Below are 20131 nucleotides of genomic sequence, written 5' to 3' on the forward strand. Positions count from 1 at the left end.
GACACGTTGGAGGAAGACTATTCTTGACTTGATGCTCCCCGGCAACAGCGCCAGAAATTCTTCTTGCTACCTCTTGAGCTTGCGTTGGTTTTTCCCTTGAAGAGGAAAGGGTGATGCAACACAGTAGCAGTAAGTATTTTCCTCAGTTTGAGAACCAAGGTATCAATCCAGTAGGAGTATCAAGGCAAGTCTCCAAAGTACGTGCGCAAAAACAGCAAACTTGCACCCAACGCTATAAAGGGGGTGTCAATCCCTTCACGATTGATTGCAAGGTGAGATCTGAAGGCGGAAAGTGCAACAAAGTAAAAGTGTAGGGCTGAAAGTATGATGTGAAGTAGACCCGGGGGCCATAGTGTTCACTAGAGGCTTCTCTCATGATAGCAAATATTACGGTGGATGAACCAATTACTGTCGAGCAATTCATAGAACCGCGCAAAGTCATGACGATATCTAAGGCAATGATCATACATATAGGCATCACGTCCGAGACAAGTAGACCGATACTTTCTCCATCTACTACTATTACTCCACACATCAACCGCTATCCAGCATGCATCTAGTGTATTGAGTTCATAACAAACAGAGTAACGCCTTAAGCAAGATGACATGATGTAGAGGGATAAATTCATGCAATAGATATAAACCCCATCTTTTTACCCTTGATGGCAACAACATGATGCGTGCCTCGCTACCCCTTCTCACACTGGGTGAGGTCACCACACGGTATGAACCCAAAACCAAGCATTTCTCCCATTGCAAGAATTATAGATCAAGTTGGCCAAATGAAACCCACAACTCAAAGAGAATTACAAGGATATGAAATCATGCATATAAGAGATCAGAAGAAACTCAAATAAGATTCATAGATAATCTGATCATAAATCCACAATTCATCAGATCTCGACAAACACACCGGAAAAGAGGATTACATCGGATAGATCTCCATGAAGATCATGGAGAACTTTGTATTGAAGATCCAAGAGAGAGAAGAAGCCATCTAGCTACTAGCTATGGACCCGAAGGTCTGTGGTGAACTACTCACGCATCATCGGAGAGGCAATGGTGTTGATGAAGAAGCCCTCCGTGTCCAAATCCCCCCTCCGGCAGGGCACCAGAACGTGCCCCAGATGGGATCTTGCGGAGACAGAAGCTTGCGGCGGCGGAAAAGTATTTTCGTGGCTCTCTCCCGTGGTTTCAGATTTTTCGGGGATTTATAGGAGGAAGAAGTAGGACAAAGGAGCCATGGGGGTCCCACAAGCCTGCTAGGCACCCCCCCCCCCGGTCGCGGCTAGGGGGCTTGTGGCCTCCCCCGGGACCCTTTGCCTTGGTTCTCAAGCTCCCTGCGTATCTTATGTTCCGGAAAAAAATCGGAGGTTTTACTCCGTTTGATATTCTCCTCTGAAAAATGTCAAAAACACGGAAAAATAGGAACTGGCACTTGGCACTGAGTTAATAAGTTAGTCCCAAAAAAGATATCAAATGCATACACAACATCCAAAGTTTGACAAGATAATAGCATGGAACCATCAAAAATTATAGATACGTTGGTGACGTATCATTGGCCTGGGTGAGTCATTGGCTCGGGTGGTGCGCGGCCTCGGGACCGACATGCAAGTAAGAGCGACGGCTCCGGATTTCGTTGTCATGGATGGCGGTCACATGGGTAGCAGTGTCATTGGCCAGCGTGGTCCGCGGCCTCAGGGTTGGTGTGTTTGGTTTCCGTACGTATGTCGGAGCGGTGGCTCCGGAGATGGTTGTCGGGTGTCGACTCAGGTTGCTCGGGCGGCAGAGCAAGCGGCTCGCCTGGTGCGCGGCCTCAAGAATGATCCCTTCGTGATGCTCCACTTTAACTTGCACACCGCAATCTTCCATGGGTTGAATGAGATCTTTCTCTTGACGCAAGCCCTTGGAAACACACCTAACCCCACATAGAACTCTCACGAAGACCATGGGTTAGTACACAAAGCGTATTGGACAATGCTTACCATATCATGGGATCGCTTGATCCCTCTCGGTACATCTTGTACGCTTTGTGTGCTGATCAACTTGATTCACTCTTTAACTAAGCCTTGATCAACCTTGTGTCTTTATGACCAATCTTTGGGTAAAACCTTGAATACCACGACCAATCTTTGGGTAAAACCTTGAATACCACCTTGCTCATCATATTAACTCCTTGAAACCAATAGATAGACTTCAAGAAGTGTCCATGCACAAATCCTTTGAATATAACTCAAGGCAACCATTAGTCCATAGGGATCGTCGTCAATTACCAAAACCACATATGGAGAAATATGCTCTAACACTTGCCCTAGCCTTGGTCTGGGACGACGACAGCGACGTGTGTCGGCACCACGCACCTTCTTGGAGGCATCGTTCTTTGAGGGCCTACAACCTGTTCTCTCACACTCCAAGGGAAACCCTTGTTCCATGTTCCTGGAGCGGATGATGGTGGCACATCGGTGTCGCGTTCCTTCCTGGAAGCATCGTTCTGGAATGGTGTTGGCCTCGGTGAGTCATCCGCTCGGGTGGTGCGCAGCCTCGGGGCCGACATGCAAGTCAGAGCGACGACACTGGTCACATGGGTGGTGGTGTCATTGGCTAGCCTGGTGCACGGCCTCGGGGTTGGTGTGTTTGGTTTCCGTATGTATGTCGGAGCGGTGGCTCCGGAGATGGTTGTCGGGTGTCGACTCAGGTTGCTCGGGCGGCAGAGCAAGCGGCTCGCCTGGTGCATAGCTTTGGGTCGGCGTAGATGTGGGAGCGTCGGGTCAGTGTGTGTTGATGGTCCCCTTTTGGGGACGTGTTGTAACGGCTTTCGCCCGTGTTTCCGTTAGTTAATGGGTGCAACTCTCTTCTACCTTTTTGAATTGGGTCCTAAGGGACCGCGTTTAAAAAAATACAAGTTACGTAAGGATCGACATGACAAAACTGAAAAGAGAGCAGAACGTCTTTGAGTTTGGCACCAAAGTCCGTCACCTTCCTCTCGCATCATCACAAGAGTCATCGAAAAAAAGAATGTCCGGGCTAGACCGGGGCAACACCCGATACACGCCATCTAACTCCACATTTGGCCCCCATCACGACTAAGACACCAAATAAGGAAATCATACCTTTCATCTAGAAACCACCAACCCATACACGTTCCGTCTTTGATTTGACCCAATGAATCCAAACCACCCAAAAGTATATACACCCTATGTTCATAAATATATGACTTTCTCACAGTTTAAAGATAGTATATGATAATTTTATTAATTTTAGAATTTTCTATTGTTGGTCACGTGCTAGCTATCCCAATTATTATCTTTCTTTTATCAAAATCATTTTTCACTGTAAATATCCATTTCATTTTACACATTGCATTGTTGCGTGCGCCGAACTCTAGTCGCCTTCTATGCCCACGTGTACACATTTCACATGGTATATACTCCTTTAGGTTGTATATGCCTATATATGTTTTATGTATGCATATTATGTAAAATTGTGTGTAACAACACATATACAATCGCAAGTAATTACGAATGTCACATGGCTAATATAGATCCTCTGGGTTTAACCATCTGCCATGCGTGGGGATGTGTCCAAATCTGATCATATACGGGTGTTTAAAATTAACTGATGCATCATAGACCATTGAATATGGTCTAAACAACATAATTAACCCAACAAAATGCACCATTGGATAGTTGAATTGAGGTAGAGATGCTCAACTTTTTTATAGGAGGTTTCATGGCACCCATGGTCCATGGAACACTCCTATATGTGTTTGTAATTGTCGGTGGTGAAGATAGTGACTCATCAAGTAAATTCATGGTGTCTATGGACGAGGAGTGGTGATTGTGGCATGATTGACAAAATACAAATATAGATCTAGCAACCATTCATGGTGTCTATGGACGAGGAGTTTTGTTATATAGCCACAAAGTAGTTGACAACATCCTATTCTACCAAACAATTATTGTTTTAGAAACTTCACCATTTTAGTCTGATTTCTTGTTGTATTGTGTTGTGTTGAATTGCTCCTATATTTTATTGCTTAAAAGTGTGGATATGAAAAAATGATTAGCCAGATGACAAAAAAAGACAAACGGAATCATCATGTCCATTGCAATATAAAATTCAACTAGCATCTTAGAAGACGCTTTGGTGCTAAGAGCATCTCCAGTCGTTAGGTGCCCACAAGTAGGGGTGGGCATTATAAAACCGAAAACCGAAAAATCAAACCGAACCGAACCGTATTAACCGATTTGTCGGTTTATTTGGTGGTTTGATTTTTGGTTCGGTGGAAAATTTTAAGGTCGTTCGGTGTTTTGTTTTTGTTTGATTTTTGATGCCCAGAAACCGAATAGACCGAACAAACCGATATGTGGGATACCCCGTGTAATATCTTGTTTCCGAAAGTGCAGCAGTATGGAGGCATCAAACATTTCTCTGTACATAATACATTTCACGTTTCATGTGCTTTTTCTACTTAATTATGGTTACTAGTTTGTTTGACCGAATAAACCATAGAATAATATTAAGGTTGCTAGAACTTGTGGTTATCTTTTTACATATTATACAATCTAAATCAATGCTCTTGAGTCATTACACTTATACTGACAAGTGCATGAATTTGGAATTTTCGGTTAACCAAACAAACCGAACCAATATATTATGGTTAATAAGGTCCGGTTTCTAAATTTTGAACGATTATTTCGATTTCTATTCCTCCAAAACCGAAATTATATAGAATCAAATAAACCGAACCGTATTAACCATATAAACCGAACGCCCAACCCTACCCACAAAGGCTGAAATAGCGTCGCCTCGAGGCTAATCGGAAAAAAAATGACTTGGGAGGGTTCGGGTTTCCAGCCGCGTCCCCACACCAGCCGACCAGTGAGGAGAGAGATAGAGAGAGGGGATATATTCTTTTTTGCATGCATGTGGCGGGTCTAGCAAAAAAAAAGGAGGAGAGAGAGGCTGACCGATGGGATTTATGCATACAAAAATAGCGTCGGACGTCCCCAACCGCTCCTCGAAAGGGTTGGGTTCGGCCTGAAACCGTCGAGGCTAGTTTGGTCAAATCCGACGCAAGACGACGTCTTGGGGATGCGACTAGGCGATTTTTTTTCAATGCCAGTGATTAAAAAGGTTCGTGGGGAGCACGGCTGGAGATGCCCCGTATTTCTCATATGACTCTTCACTTGCATTAGTTCTCGACTTATAGAAGCAATTTTCCTATTGTTTTGTACCTCAACTTTTATTCATGGAATTTGATGAGTCTAGGCTAGAAATGAATACTCTTTTGCCACACTTCTTTTATTCAACAGTGTTTATCAAGGGAATCCCCTAACCTTTTTTTAATGTTAATGTTGCCGCTTTATTTAACTAGCTAACAAAGGTAAGAATATCATCTGAAATTACATCCAACACAAAATCCAAGGGAACCCCCAACCAAACCTTACAAAGTTCATCACCTACTCCTGCTTTCGCAAATTTATGCGTGGGCAACATTAGCTGATCGACGAACCCAATCCACTTTGAAATCTGATAAAGAACTCATCAAAAACTTTATCTCTTGAATCCAGGGTTGGTGCTAATGTTCAAGGATCAACAGAATTCCCCTAACGCTTTGATCCAAGAGATGTTGGTGCTAATGTTCAAGGATCAACAGAATTCCCCTAACGTTTTGAGATCAAAACGTTATGGGGATTCTGTTGATCCTATGCAAGGCCATTTTGCTTGCATCTCCTGTGGACTGGTCACACCGCCAGCATTGACAAACCAACACGGGTAAAACACTTTGGTTGACACGGACACCGTTTCTCTACAGACAAGGGAACCAGAGAGGAACATGACACGCAGCAAAAGCAAGGCTACGGTCCAGTCGTATATGGCAACTGATGGTGTCAAATACGCATATCAAATACAAATACAAGATCAAAAGGTAAAATACGTCAGGGACAGCATGCACAAAATTTTCTTTTAACTATTGCAATCTTTATTTCGATCACACCGCAGTTAAATCAGACAAATAGAGAGCAAACCCCAACATTGGCAGCCTTGCAGGTCTCAATATGCGTGGCCTTTCGTTTCAGTTGTGCATTATTCAGTTTGCTTCAATTTACTGGTTCCTTTTTAATTCATTTGCCAACAACTAGCTAATTGATTGATGGGCATTTATACATTTGCAGAAAAGAACATCCCCTTGGAGAAAAGATGAGGACCCGTATAAATTCTCAGGAGAAAAGAACCATGGCATTTGATTCATCTCAGCTCTTCGCATTTACGCAGCACAAGCCGTAGCTTCAGGCCTCGCTGTTTCCTCGCGTCTGCTGAGCACAAAAGCTGTGGTTAGTAACTGATCAAATAAACAAACAAAATGCGATGAAGAAATGAGGATGAGTTGTGTCAAAATAGACTCAAGTGCCAGAACTAGTAAGACACAAGTTTGTATTCCCATTTCCATAAAAAAACGACACCTGAAGAAAATTGAATCTAGTTTTGTGATGGATGGAAGATAGACCATCAGTTAATGTATTCTGTATACTGTTAATGACACTGAGGTCAGTATGCATAACAAAAGAGATTAATGGAGCAAAAACACTGCAGAACCCAACAACAAAGCCTATAAATAAACTAGCTGTTAGAGATGTCAGTTGACACACATTGTACCTCTCAATTCCTTCTCCAACTTCCAGTCTGATAAAATTGCCAATTGTTACTTTAGAACCAACCTCCTTTGACAAATCACTCAGCAGAGTCTGAAAAGAATGATACCAACAAGCAAAGCTATTAGAGATCACAATTCACAGCCATAAATCATCGAAGGAAAAGGTTTGCCAACTTACCTTAATGTTTGTGCTATCATTAACAACGTATTTTTGCTCCAAAAGCACAACATCTTCAAAATACTTCTTCAATCGGCCTTCCACCATTTTCTCTATGGCCATTTGGGGTTTACCTGAACTCTCGGCCTAACATGTCACAAAACAGTATGTCATGTCATTTCTGAAGTAACTTGGCATGCACAGCTCACCCTCATATTAAGGATCCATGTCATAAAACATATTTATTCAACTCATGGAAATAAACAGTGTAAATGCTGCCCACTTCTAAAATCAAACCAAACAGCTGTCCTGAAATTACTCAAAAATCACCATATTATGATATGACAAGGCTGCTTCCATTTGTGTGATCTTTCTCATCTCTGCAACCCATGTTTCTTCTTTCTTTTAATCCAAAAAAATCTTATGGCGATGCATGCATCGGCTTATCCTTAGCCATTCCCTTCTTTGCAAAATTGTTTTGTTTGTTCTATCAAGATGAAAACCTAAGAACCGGCTGATCAGTATATTCATCACACAAGTGCATGTCCATTTCTTGTATAATAGTGAATGGATGCCAACTACTCAGCCAAGTGAGTATATGACTGTAAATCATTCTAGGCACTGTCAGAATAAGGTCACCTGAGTTCGGAACACGTCACGTTCATTTTCCACAGCTGCAGCAGAAACCAGTTCTTTTGATAAGAATAATGGTTTTGCTGCAACAATATGCATTGCGATAGACGACCCAACTCTCTTGAGAGCATCAAGGGAAGCACTGCTATCTTCTGCTTCTAATGTAATCAATCCAGCAATGCGGCCCAAACCTGGAGAAAGAAAATGCATCAACTAAGTGAACGGGCAAATGTGCCATTTATCCAAAGCGAGGTTAAAATGAAAAAAATGAGCGATGACAGGAACAATTGCATAACACTGAGTTTGGCCATCTTAGGAAAGAGATTATTAGTAGGATTAATCTAACGTGTTAATTTATATTAGGAGTACAGAAACAAGGCTTCCCTGTTTTAGGTCAAGTGTCAATTGTGTCATTTTAACACCGTCTATGTTGTCTCAATATAGCCGGTCCCAAGCCCGGGTGAAGGAGGAGGGTTGTGATAGGCTTGGCGAGCTAATGCCAAAACTCAGCTACCCTTATGGAGATGAAACCCGGTAGAAAATCATTGGGGCGTGACCCTCTTAAAAACGCGCCCTATCAGAATCTGGGTGTGATGTTAAATGGGCAAGGGCTGGGACGTCACCCCCTTGGTGGCGCACCGTATCTTGATCTGGATACGGTTATATGTGAGCAAGGATCGGGTCATCGCATCCTTAGTGGCGTGCTACATGGACGCTCAGGTGTAGTGAAAAATGGAAGGGTCTTCGTATTTGACTCGACGAATCTGGGTGTGATGTTAAATGGGCAAGGGCTGGGACGTCACCCCCTTGGTGGCGCACCGTATCTTGATCTGGATACGGTTATATGTGAGCAAGGATCGGGTCATCGCATCCTTAGTGGCGTGCTACATGGACGCTCAGGTGTAGTGAAAAATGAAAGGGTCTTCGTATTTGACTCGACAAGTGTGAAGAGTAAGGAAGCTAGTCGAGCCTAGTAGGACCCGCTTAGGTAGCTGGAATGTAGGGTCCCTGACACATAAGTTGTGGGTGCTAGTTGATACAACGGTGAGGAGAGGTGTTGATATCCTATGCGTCCAAGAAACTAAGGGACAAAAGGTGAAGGAGGTGAAGGATATCGACTTCAAGTTGTGGTGCACGGGGGCAACTACAAACAGAAATGGAGTAGGCATCCATATCAACAAAAGCACATCTAACACATGTTTTGAAGGGATGCATGGGGCTTTGGCTATGGCAGCAGGAATCAAGGAGAGGTGTCTTAAGCTTCGCGAGCCTACAACATGATCGTCGCTAACACCCTCTTTAAAAAGAGAGAATCTCACCTATTGACTTTTAGTAGTGGTCAACACGAGCCTGATTGATTTCATCCTCTCAAGAAGAGAAGACAGGTATGCTTGCCTAGATTGTAAGGTGATACCTAGAGAGAGTGTTTGTCCCTCAACATAAGCTTGTGGTGGCTGACTTCCGCTTCAGATTCGTGTCCAGCGGCATAAGCGTGCCAAAGTTGCTAGAACGAAGTGGTGGAAGCTCAATGGGGAGGCAGCTCCGTCTTTCAAGGGGAGGGTTATTAAGAAGGGCGACTTGCGTTCGTAAGGTGGCTTTAGCAGAGTTTGGAGTGAACAGTGGAAGTAAAAGCGAAGCTAAAGATACCTGGTGGTGAAACGATGAGGTCCATAAGGCTATTAAGAAGAAAGACTATTTCAGACGCTTACACCTAGATAGGGAGTGCGGACAACGTAGAGAAGTACAAGGTGGCAAAGAAGACCACAAAGTGAGCTGTGAGTGAAGCAATGGGTCCGGCATATGAGGACCTCTACCAACGTTTAAATACGAAGGAAGGCGAAAGGGACATATATAAGATGGCCAAGGTCCAAGTGAAGAAGACAAGGGATGTCAACCAAGTCAAATGCATCAAGGACGGAGCAGATAGACTTCTGGTGAAGGATGACAAGATCAAGCATAGATGGCGAGAATACTTCGACAAGCTCTTCAATAGAGAGGATGAGAGCTCTACCATTGAGCTAGATGACTCATTTAATGATACCAACAGGCGTTTTCTATGACAAATCCATGAGTCTTTGAGGTCAAAGAGGAGGCTTTAAAAAGAATGAAAGGGACCTGATTGTATCCCCATTGAGATGTGGAAAGGCCTCAAAGACAAAACAATAGCTAAGCTTTTCAGTCTCATTTTTCGGGCAAACAAGATACCCAAACAATGGAGGCGGAGTATATTAGTACCAATCCTCAAGAAGGAGGATGTTCAAAGTTGTACTAATTACCATGAAATTAAGTTGATGAGCCATACAAAAAAAATCGAAGTGGAGGCAAAAGATTTGCCTCATCGATTAATTAAGCAGGAGAGAATTGACTAGTTAACTAACGGAAAACCAGACGAAAACCAATACAAACCGACCACATGTGACTATTCACAAGGTATGCAACTCCATAAGCGCAAGATCACCTTACGAACGACCACCAACACCCACACTGCTACATCGCAAAGAACCCCCAACGAGAGTACCTCGACCTAAACCACGGGCACCACCAAATCCATGAAGACAAGCCACATAAGGACAACACAAGACACTTATGACCAGCCATCAAGCAACTGCAAACTCCTTTCCCATGGCGTCATTCTTCTGTCTTTTGCTCCTAAGAGCCTCCTCTACAATCCTCTTGCCGGATCCAGGGCTAGCCGCCTCCAAACACGCGAGCAACCTGCAAAGCTCAATTTGGAAGAGAATCCCATCGACCTTGTAAGACTCCACCTGCCCAATGGTCATGTGCGAGTAGGTCACCGTAACGTCGAAACCTCCACGGTCCACAAAAGCGGGAAACTTGAGCTCCAAAGGATCAGGCGCCAATATATCGACCGCCTCAACATCACCAGACACAATGGGATCAGGCGCCACCAGTTGCTCACATGAGACATGACAAAGGTGAATCATGTCCATTACACGAGATCGCCGGTGAGTCGACCTCCATATGCTCCATAGACAGAGGCAAAGCAAGTCTCACACGTAGTTGTTGAACCTGATCCACAAAAGTGAGCGGCTGGCTGGACTCCACCGGCAGTGATGAGCGTGTCGAGGGCATCACCAAGGCCCCTAGCGAGGCCATCTTCTTAGGAAGCATCATCGAAAGAGGCGAAGAGGGCTCCCCACATAACTCTTGCAACTCGGGCATAATTTGCAACACTGGAGCCACGACCTCGGCAATGACTACACTCCCAGATGTGGTCAACACCACAGGCAGCGACAACGGGCAGGATGTAGCACGAGGAGATAAATCTCCATAGAGGCAAGCATCCCGTGCATCGACAGAACCAATCTGGAGCTTAGGATGCAAAGACACAACCGACACAATCTCGAGGTTGGTGAGAGCGGTCTCCGCTCTCGCCAAAACACTCCCAACTCACGCAAGGCAGTTGTGAAGCTCAGTTCGAAGCCACCGGTCTGCTCCCCGAGGGCGGGTTGTAGTAGCGCGACACCTGGTGTAGGCTATGGAGCAGCACGTCGTAGTCTGATCAATGTGATGCCGAGCAGATCAAAAATAGACTAGCTAAAATGAAGGCAACCCGAGCACCGGATTGGGTCCCTACAGTCGCAAGCACGATGACCCTGGGAGAGGCATGGAAGCAGGACAACAGACGGCCGTGAAGGGCCGCGAGCGGCGCCCCATAACAAGGTGCAAACCACCCAGAGGAACCGCAGAAGCCGCAAACGACGCCCCTTGGAAGCATCCATGCCAATCACCCCAACCTGGACGCGCGAGAGGCATGTCGTCCCCCGCAATGATGGCACGCGTGAGACCTACAGAGAAGGTCAACCGTTGCCGAAGGAGGTTGTTCGTGAGGCTGGCATTGGGGGGCAGGTGGTTGCGACAGCAGGGGCGACGCATCGGGCACTAGAACCAGAAGTTGCAATGACCTCCATCACTACATCTGCAAGCACGAAACAACGACCCGCCGGAGGCAGCGATAGAGGGAGAGGAAGCCGGGACGCTGTAGCTGCCACGCCATTGGGAGTCACTGTTGGGGACAAGCCGAATGCGGCGCCGAGAGGCAGAGTGGGACCGGTTGAGGTCGGAGTTATCGTCGTCACAACCTTGAAGTTCACCATCCAGCCACAAACGACTGGGCCAGACCTGCGATAGGCGAGCACTGCAGCAGGAGACAAGGCAGCGAGCAACGGTGGCGGAGTGGCCTCCATTGCGAGAGCTTGGAGCTTGTGGGATCCTATCTTGAGCATCACATGGATGCGGCACAACAGGGGAGATGTGAGGCCGCACGACATAGATGCTTGATTTGGAGTCGCCGGACACGGAGCTGGCAGCAACGAGATCAAGGTGGCAACTGCCACGCCAAGAACAGGTGCGGTCGTAAGAGCCATGGTCACAGGTCGTTCTGCCGAAGTGTGGCAATTTGATGAGCCACAATGAAGCTATGGGAGAGAGCCATTTAGCACCACTTAAGAAGAATGACAAGTGTGACCAAAAATCAATTTGTTCATGCCTGGGAGGTCGATGAAAACCATCTTCTTGGCACGACAACTTATGGAGAGATATAAGGAGCAAAAGAAGGACTACATATGGTGTTCATTGACTTGGAGAAGGCCTACTATACGATACCACAAAATGTCATGTGATGGCCTTGGGAGAAACAAAAAGTACATTACCCTCATCAAGGACATGTACGATAATGTTGGGACAAGTGATACCGACACTGATAACTTCCCGGTTAAAATAGGAGTACACCAAGGGTCAGGTTTTAGCCCTTAATTTTTTTTGCTTTGGCGATGGGTGAGGTCACAAGGGATATACAAGGAGATATCCCATGGTGTTTGCTCTTTGCACATGATGTGGTGCTAGTCTAACAGGGGTTAATCGAAAGTTAAGAGCAGTGGAGACAGGCCTTGGAATCGAAAGGTTTGACTTAGTATAACTAAACCTGAGTACATGAGGTGTTGTTTCAGTACTACTAGGCACAAGGAGGACACGTGGTATTACAATATTTGGGGTCAATGGTGTAGGAGGATGATGATATCGAAGAAGATGTGAGTCATCGAATCAAAGCTGAATGGATTAAGTAGCGCCAAGTTTCTAGCGTCCTCTGTGACAAGAGAGTACCACAAAAGCTAAAAGGTGGGTTTTATAGGACGGTGATTCAACATGTGATGTTGTATGGCGATGAATGTTGGCCAACTAAAAGGCGAGATGTCCAACAGTTAGGTGTGGTAGAGATGCGCATGTTGAGATGGATATGTGGCCACACAAGAAAGGACCGGGTTCGAAATGAGGATACAAGTGAGAGAGTTGGGGTAGCACCGACCGAAGAGAAGCTTGCCCAACATCGTCTGAGATGGTTTGGACACATACGACACATGCCTCCAGAAGCACCAATGCACAGCGGACGGTTAAAGCTCACCAATAATACCAAGAGAGGTCAGGGTAGACCAAACTTAGCATGGGAGGAGTCTGTGAAGAGAGATCTGAAGGGGTGTGGCAGAGTTACCTATCCACGTGCCAGAACCATGAGTTGTTTTCAAGATCTTATGGGTTTCAACTCTAGCCTACCCCAACTTGTTTGGGACTAAAAGGCTTTTTTGTAGTTGTTGTTGTTGTTGTCAATTGTGTCGCTTTCTTAATGGTGTACTGCTAGTACAAAATTCAATAGTAGTTGTTGAAATTAAAATTTATTCGTAGTATGGCTAAACAGCTATGTTTCTGCCAACAGTTTTGCAAAAGTAAACTAAGACTCGTCTCCTGCTACCAATACAATAGATTATAATAAAACTGAGAAGGTGGAGCAAGAGCACACTGTATGATATCCGGTTGCCTACAAAGGATGAAACGGTGATAAAAATAAACGGAACAAGCATGCTCTGGTTGAAAACTATTGTTCGTAGTGTTTAACAATCAAACTTAGCTAATGAAAATGAAGGAACAGAAATCTGAAGAATGACGGGCATATGGTCTTGATATAACTTGAGAAACTGAAATAACATCGTCTGTGCACCTGGCTGAGGACAGGTATGCAGATAAGATGAAACGACGCCATGTGCAGTCGTGGACAACATGAAACCTCTTCTGAGTTTTACATTCTCCCCAACCATGGCAGCAACTTCTGTAACAGCATTTCGAACAGTTGTTTCACCACTGAGTTTAGGATGGTCTAGATTAATAGTCATGTCCTGCAAAGATTGGGAGCAATGTAGTTGTTTCTCACGCATGAAAAAGACATAACAAAAAGAGGATTAACATATAATAAGCTCAGCTGTATTGCAGACACTTCAATTTATATAGATCATCAGACATTATTAGGCTAAAAAAATTAGCAAGACAAAATTTCCTGTCCACCTTGCTAAGCACCGCAAGGCACTACAACTGAGAAACAGATACTTAATTATTCCAAAAGTAATGTAACAGAAGCAAAATAGGAAATCCAGCCAAAAAATCCTGAAGTAATTTCATTCCGTTTCAGATGCTTGATGCTTGTCACCAATCATCGCCTTTATAATTGAATATTATGACCCTCAAAAGCATTACCACCCATTCATCCATGCCATTCCTCACCAATCACAGACCAAATATATGACAAACTAGTCTCAAACATACATTCACGAAGTCAACGGCACATAACATAAATATTCTTACTTGCAGTGCTAAGGCTGCATCACCTTCATTACAGTAACTTATTTTCGTGTTGCAAACCCCTTTATTTTTACTATGATCTTTTTTTCACTCATGTTGAATCAGGGGTGCGTGGAAGCTAGCTATCCATGTGCCGGAACCATGAGTTGGTCGCGAGATCTTATGGATTTCAGCTCTAGCCAAACCCAACTTGTTTGGGACTAAAGGCTTTGTTGTTAGGTCGCAGCATAACACTATAACGCAATCTCCATTTCTTGATCAAGGTTATTTTGGTACTTTCTAGCAATTCACCAAACCGACTCCATATGTGATGAAAAGCTGATGCCCATAAGGCTTAGATCGTATTAGGTCGCGACATAATACAATACACAAATTTGATCACAAAGCCAGTTCAAATGGAATACTAAATCAATATGGAACTCCCGTCTAATTAAAATCCAATAATTTGGAGTTCGTAATGACGAGTCTACAGATATCATTGGTAGATATAAGCAATGATGCAATATGTCATGTACTGGAACTGCTCAGCGGGGAAGATGATAAAAGCAATAGTTGTTCAATAAATTAACCAACAGGTAATTACACACCTCCAAATATGCAGGAGCAAAAGGGAAAACCAATTTGCCAGGAGCCTGTGCTGACAAAGCCATCTTCGCCAAGGATGAAGCCTGCATGGCAAATGAAATTTGAAAAGAAAAGTTATCAACATTGAACTCATATGAGAGCACAGATAATCAATAGGCACATTTAATTAAGTACACTCTGATGCTGTGTTCAATATGATATCAGAAGTTATTAATATCGTAGTATCCTAGAATGTAAAAATGACGTGAACAGAGTACTTCAAGGATACAAGTATAACAGAGTTTGAAGTTGGAGTTTATCAGATAAAAATAAGAAAGCTGATTATCCATGGTTAGAAAATTCTTATTCATGTTTGATATAACATAAGGTCGAACACAACATAGTTGGTGGTGGTGGTACATCGTCCATACTCCCCCCTCCCCCCCCCCCCCCCCCCCCCCGCCCATGTACAAGACATGTGGGCCTGATTTTCTAATAATCAGCTGCCAATCCATACAATATCGGCTTGATATTCTACCATCCAAAAGACAATGGGCTGCCGATTTAAAAATCAATCACCTACAATCTTAAAATCGACCGTCTTGCCATTTTTTCCAAAATTAAAATGATACTGTTCGAGTCATGAAGAAATGATTTCCACTTATGACAACTAGCAATAAAATCATTTTCTAATTTCCATATACTTATGTTAAGGATATGGACCTAAAAGGATGCCTCTGCCACACTAAGACGGTTCAGCATAATTATAAGATAAAATAAATTACAAAACATGTCGCCGAGGGTGATACCGACCAGATACTGGAACACGTCATTTCTTGCAACAAAGTCGGTCTCGCAGTTTAGCTCAACCACAACAGCCCTTGTCTCATCTTGTGCCATAGCTAGCAAACCTTCGGCGGCAGTCCTTGAAGACTTTTTGGCAGCAGATATCACCCCTCTTTTCCTTAGATCCTTCTGTGCATCCTCTGAAAGAAATCAACAAACTGGGATAAGAATAGAGGGAATATACACATTTTCAACAAAGCTGCGCTAAAGCAAGAAAAAAGAAGAGCTAACCAATATCCCAGTTGCAAGTAACTAGCGAAGCCTTGACATCTTTGATCGGAGCACAAGTTCTTTCTCGTAGTTGTCTAATAAGATTCATTTGCTCCGAAGCAGGCACCTCGGAGCTAAATCTCCTACGGATCATGCCATTTTGTGCAAAATGATTGCTCGACAGATGAGTTTCGAACGTCGCAGAAGTATACCCTCGAGCAGCTTGTCGTTGAGCACGAGACAGAAGCCCTAGTATGGGCCTTCTAGCAGCCTGACCCCAAGCCATTCTCAGATCGCTCTGCACCAAGAGCGGACAGACGCAATTCTTCAGAAAACTACACAGGCAACGCACATCACAGCAGCCAAATTCAGTTGCGCATAAAAGGCGATTAGGCGCCGCCGCTGCCAGATGTAGAGAGCAGCGAGGGCGTCAACCGCAGGTATAAAGAGAGGAATGGAGCCCCACCTGCAGATCCGACAGTGCCAGCCGCCGTTCAACCGCCGCCGCCGAACGCCAGAGGGTGGGAGACTGGGAGCCGGGAGGAGGGTGCGCGCAGTAGGGTTTCGTAAGGGGTTGAGCCAGGAGCAGAAAAAGAAAAACGAAAAATAACTTTTTCTTTACTGGATGGAGGATGGATGGAAAAATGGAAAACCTTGGCGAGCACCGATGAGGCTGGATGCTCTCGTTGCTGTGTCACCGAGACAAAATAACTCGTAAATGTTTTGATCCGTAAAATAATTATTAAAATATGAATTCACGTAAAAAAAATCCAATCATACACTACATACTGTAAACGCGTCGAATCTGTAAAAATATTTGAGGAACACGTTAAAATCCCACCTTCAATCCGCGAAAACACAACTTTTTTCTCAATCTGACGATGCCCTCTATCCGAGAAAAACGGTTGGCGGGAGGGACAGTTCAACCTGCACACGTTCTCCACCCCTTTCCGCAGCCGCCTGCCATTGGTTTCGCCCGTTCGACGCCGACGATTCCGGCCATATATGTGGACGGAATCACCCCGCCGGGGCGCCCCTCAGCCGGTTTCACCTAGCCGCTTCACCGCTGAACCGAGCCGCCCCGGGATCGACCGCCACACAGCAACGCCCCGAGCCATTAGTGAGTACTTGTGCTTGTGCTTTCGGATGTAATATGCATAGTTAGTTCATGCGGCGTTCGTGTTTGTAATTTTAGATGGAATTGAGACCTCGCGAGAGGTTTTGCTCGATGATTCGTCCGAGTCGGACGACTCATATGTTGAGACGCTGCTTGAGAACCATCGGCAACAGATGTTGGTGATGGGCCTCGCTGTGAATAATTATTTAGTTTTCTTTGGTGATTTCAATAATTATTGTAATTTGGATGATTGATGTATTGTAATATTGAAATTTTATCTTATATTGAATTAATAATTCTGAATATATGGCATATGTGTCAAAGTCATATAAAAAACCATCTGATTTGCGGGTTGACGCGGATTGCGGCCAAGCATACCCCACATAGCGGAACTATAAAATGGAATATCTGTGAATATTCCATTCTTACAATTCCGCTACACGAGGTGTGCTCGATCGTCGCCCGCGCCGGCCCGTAAAACTGTTTTTCCATAAACTGTAAACGAGTTTTACCTGTCGGCGACATAGGGGGCCTGTTAGAGATGCTCTAAGTAATCACATGTCATCATATAATGGTAAAGGCATCTCCAACGCCGGTTCTTTAACCGCCCGCAACATATCACTCGACCATCCTGATCTATATCGATATGACGAGCGGTTCGGACATGTTTTCTTCCCAAACAAAAGACAATCGTTGAGACTTTGTGGGCAATCGGATCGTTGCCACACTCGCATCTGACCGTCCTGGCCCACTCAACAACTCCATTCGCTTTTTCCGCGCTTTTCGTTACTGGATGGAGGATGGATGGAAAAATGGAAAACCTTGGCGAGCACCTATGAGGCTGGATGCTCTGGTGGTGTGTCACCGAGACAAAATAACTCATATAATATTTCAATCCGTAAAATAATTGATAAAATATAGGTTCATGTAAAAAAAGTTCAATCACATACTATACATTGTAAATGTGTCAGACCTGTAAAAAAAATTAAAAGACACGTTAAAATCCCACTTTCAACCCGTGAAAACACAGGTTTTTTCCTTGACCCGACGATGTCCTTTATCTTAAAAAACGGTTGGCGGGAGAGACATTTTAGTCTTAGCGCGTTCCCCACCCCCTTCCACAGCCGTCTGCCATCGGTTCCGCTCGCCCGCCGTCGACGATTCCGGCCATATATGCGGACGGAATCACCCCGCCGGGGTGCCCCTCACCCAATTCCACCTAGACGCTTCACCGGCTCCCCGGACCCGTCGAACCGAGCTTCCCGAAGTCGTTGTCGGCGGCCCAGGATCAACCGCCACAGAGCAACCGCCTCGAGCCGCCGATGAGTACTTGTGCTTTCCCATGGGATATGCATAGTTGGTTCATGCGTTCGTGTTTGTGATTTTAGATGGAATTGAGACCTCGCGAGAGGCTTTTGCTCGATGATTCGTCCAATTCGAACGACTCAGATGTTGAGACGATACTTGAGAACCATCGACGGCAGATGTTGGTGATGGCCCTTGCTGTGAATAATTATTTAGTTTGCTTTGATGATTTCAATAACTAGATGATGTCTCGCGCGTTGCTGCGAAAACCGTGACAAAATATATGCATAAATAGATGCTAAAAATATTAAAATGGTACATATATATATATATGCTCTAAGGGTCCAATGTACAAATATATGTAGGGTCATGATATAAAAATGCGTAGCATCATAGTCTATGTCTACACAAAAAAATACTAAAACGAATTGACATGCATGATTAATGAGGTTGCATGGTTGCATGGATAGATTAGTGCATAAAATATAACTTATGACCACATGGATGACTTAATGATGTGGTATGCTTGCATGAAAAGGAAAAATACATAGTGTTACAACTATTTAAAAATAGAAGATTATTATAATTTCAATGATTGATGTATTGTAAAAATGACATTTAATTTTATATTGAATTAATAATTCTGAATATGTGGCATATGTGTCAAATTCAGATAAAAACACATCTGATTTGCGGGTTGGCGCGGGTCCCGGCCGAGCAGACCCCACATAGCGACACTATAAAACGAAATATCCGCAAATATTCCATTTTTACAATTTCGCTATGTGGGGTGTGCTCGGCCGCCGTCCACGTCGGCCCGCAAAATTGTTTTCCCGTGAACTGTAAACGAGTTTTGTGGGTCGGTGATATATGCACTACTCGAAAACAGTATTTTGCCATCTGCCAAATCTTTGCCGTCTGCTAGCTGATGGCAAAGAGTGTCTTTGCCGTCAGCTGCCAGAAAGCAGACGGCAAAGAACTGGCTGATGGCATAGAGTGTCTTTGCCATCAGTCACATCGTTGCCGTCCGCTAGCAGACGGCAAAGAGTCGCACAACAGACGGCAAACATGTAGATGGGCCCACCTGACCGCGGGGACGTTTGGTCAAACTGGAGTCCCTTCTTTGTCGTCTGCTAGCGGACGGCAAAGAGTCCGGAGGCAGACGGCAAAGCGCTAACTCCGTGTGTAACGGCTCCACCCCGCCCCTCTCTCTCTCACCCACTGTAACGGCTCGCTCCACACCCCGCCCCTCTCTCTCTCTCACCCACTGTAACGGCTCGCTCTACACCCCGCCCCTCTCTCTCTCTCCCACTCCTCTCCCCGAAGCCCACCGCCGCCACCATCGTCGTGTCGCCGCCCCTGTCGCCCCCGGCGCCGCCCTGGTGCCTCACAGCCCCGCCGTCGCCGCCCCACCGCCCTCGTTGCTGCCCTGGTGCCCCACATACCCCTGGCGCCGCTGCCCTACCTCTCCCCGACGCCCACCTGAGCCACCACCATCGCGCCGCCGCCCCTGGCGCCCCCGGCGCCACCCCGCCACCCCCGGCCCCGCCACCGCCCCTCCCGATGAGTCCCCACCCCCCCCCCCCCCCCCCCCGCACCCGCATGATTTTTTGGAATTAGATTATAACTACCGACATGATTTTTTATTGTTGTTGTAGTTGTTGATCTTGTTATTGTAGTTGTTGTAGTTGTTGATCTTGTTATTGTAGTTGTTGTAGTTGTTGTTGTTATTGTAGTTGTTGTGGCATATATAGTTTAGTTGGTAGGTTTGATAATTAGTAGTTTTAGTGGTAGATTTAGTTAGTTGGTAGATTTAGTAGGTAGTTTAGTGGTAGATTTTGTTTTGTTAATTAGTGGTAGCTAGATTCTTTTTTAGTTACTTAGTGATAGATTCTGTTTTTGTTATTTTTTTGTTGTTTAGTGCTATATAGGTTTAGCGATAGGTTTAGTTAGCTTGGTTAGTTAGGTTAGTTAGTTAGTTAGCTTAATAGAA

At 44.9% G+C, this 20131-nt stretch overlaps 1 protein-coding gene across 4 annotated transcripts; it reads right to left on the reverse strand.

Moving 5' to 3' along the window:
* Positions 1–5963: 5963 nt before the first annotated feature.
* LOC123407631 (elongation factor Ts, mitochondrial) lies at positions 5964–16430 on the reverse strand. 4 transcript variants are annotated; one of them, XM_045100809.1, is made up of 9 exons: positions 16183–16430; positions 15738–16051; positions 15474–15646; positions 14684–14764; positions 13462–13636; positions 7455–7639; positions 6837–6962; positions 6661–6749; positions 5964–6317 (listed from the first exon to the last, which is right to left on the reverse strand). In XM_045100809.1, exons 2-9 carry the CDS (start codon positions 16000–16002, stop codon positions 6272–6274), a joined length of 1140 nt encoding a protein of 379 aa, XP_044956744.1. In that variant the 5' UTR covers positions 16003–16051; positions 16183–16430; the 3' UTR covers positions 5964–6271. The 4 variants fall into 4 exon arrangements, with proteins under 4 accessions (XP_044956744.1, XP_044956742.1, XP_044956743.1 ...); XM_045100807.1 differs by having other exon boundaries at positions 5964–6320; XM_045100808.1 differs by having other exon boundaries at positions 15738–16014; positions 16183–16349.
* Positions 16431–20131: the final 3701 nt, after the last annotated feature.

The sequence above is a fragment of the Hordeum vulgare genome, chromosome 7H (assembly GCF_904849725.1).
Source record: "Hordeum vulgare subsp. vulgare chromosome 7H, MorexV3_pseudomolecules_assembly, whole genome shotgun sequence".
Taxonomy (NCBI): Eukaryota; Viridiplantae; Streptophyta; class Magnoliopsida; order Poales; family Poaceae; genus Hordeum; species Hordeum vulgare.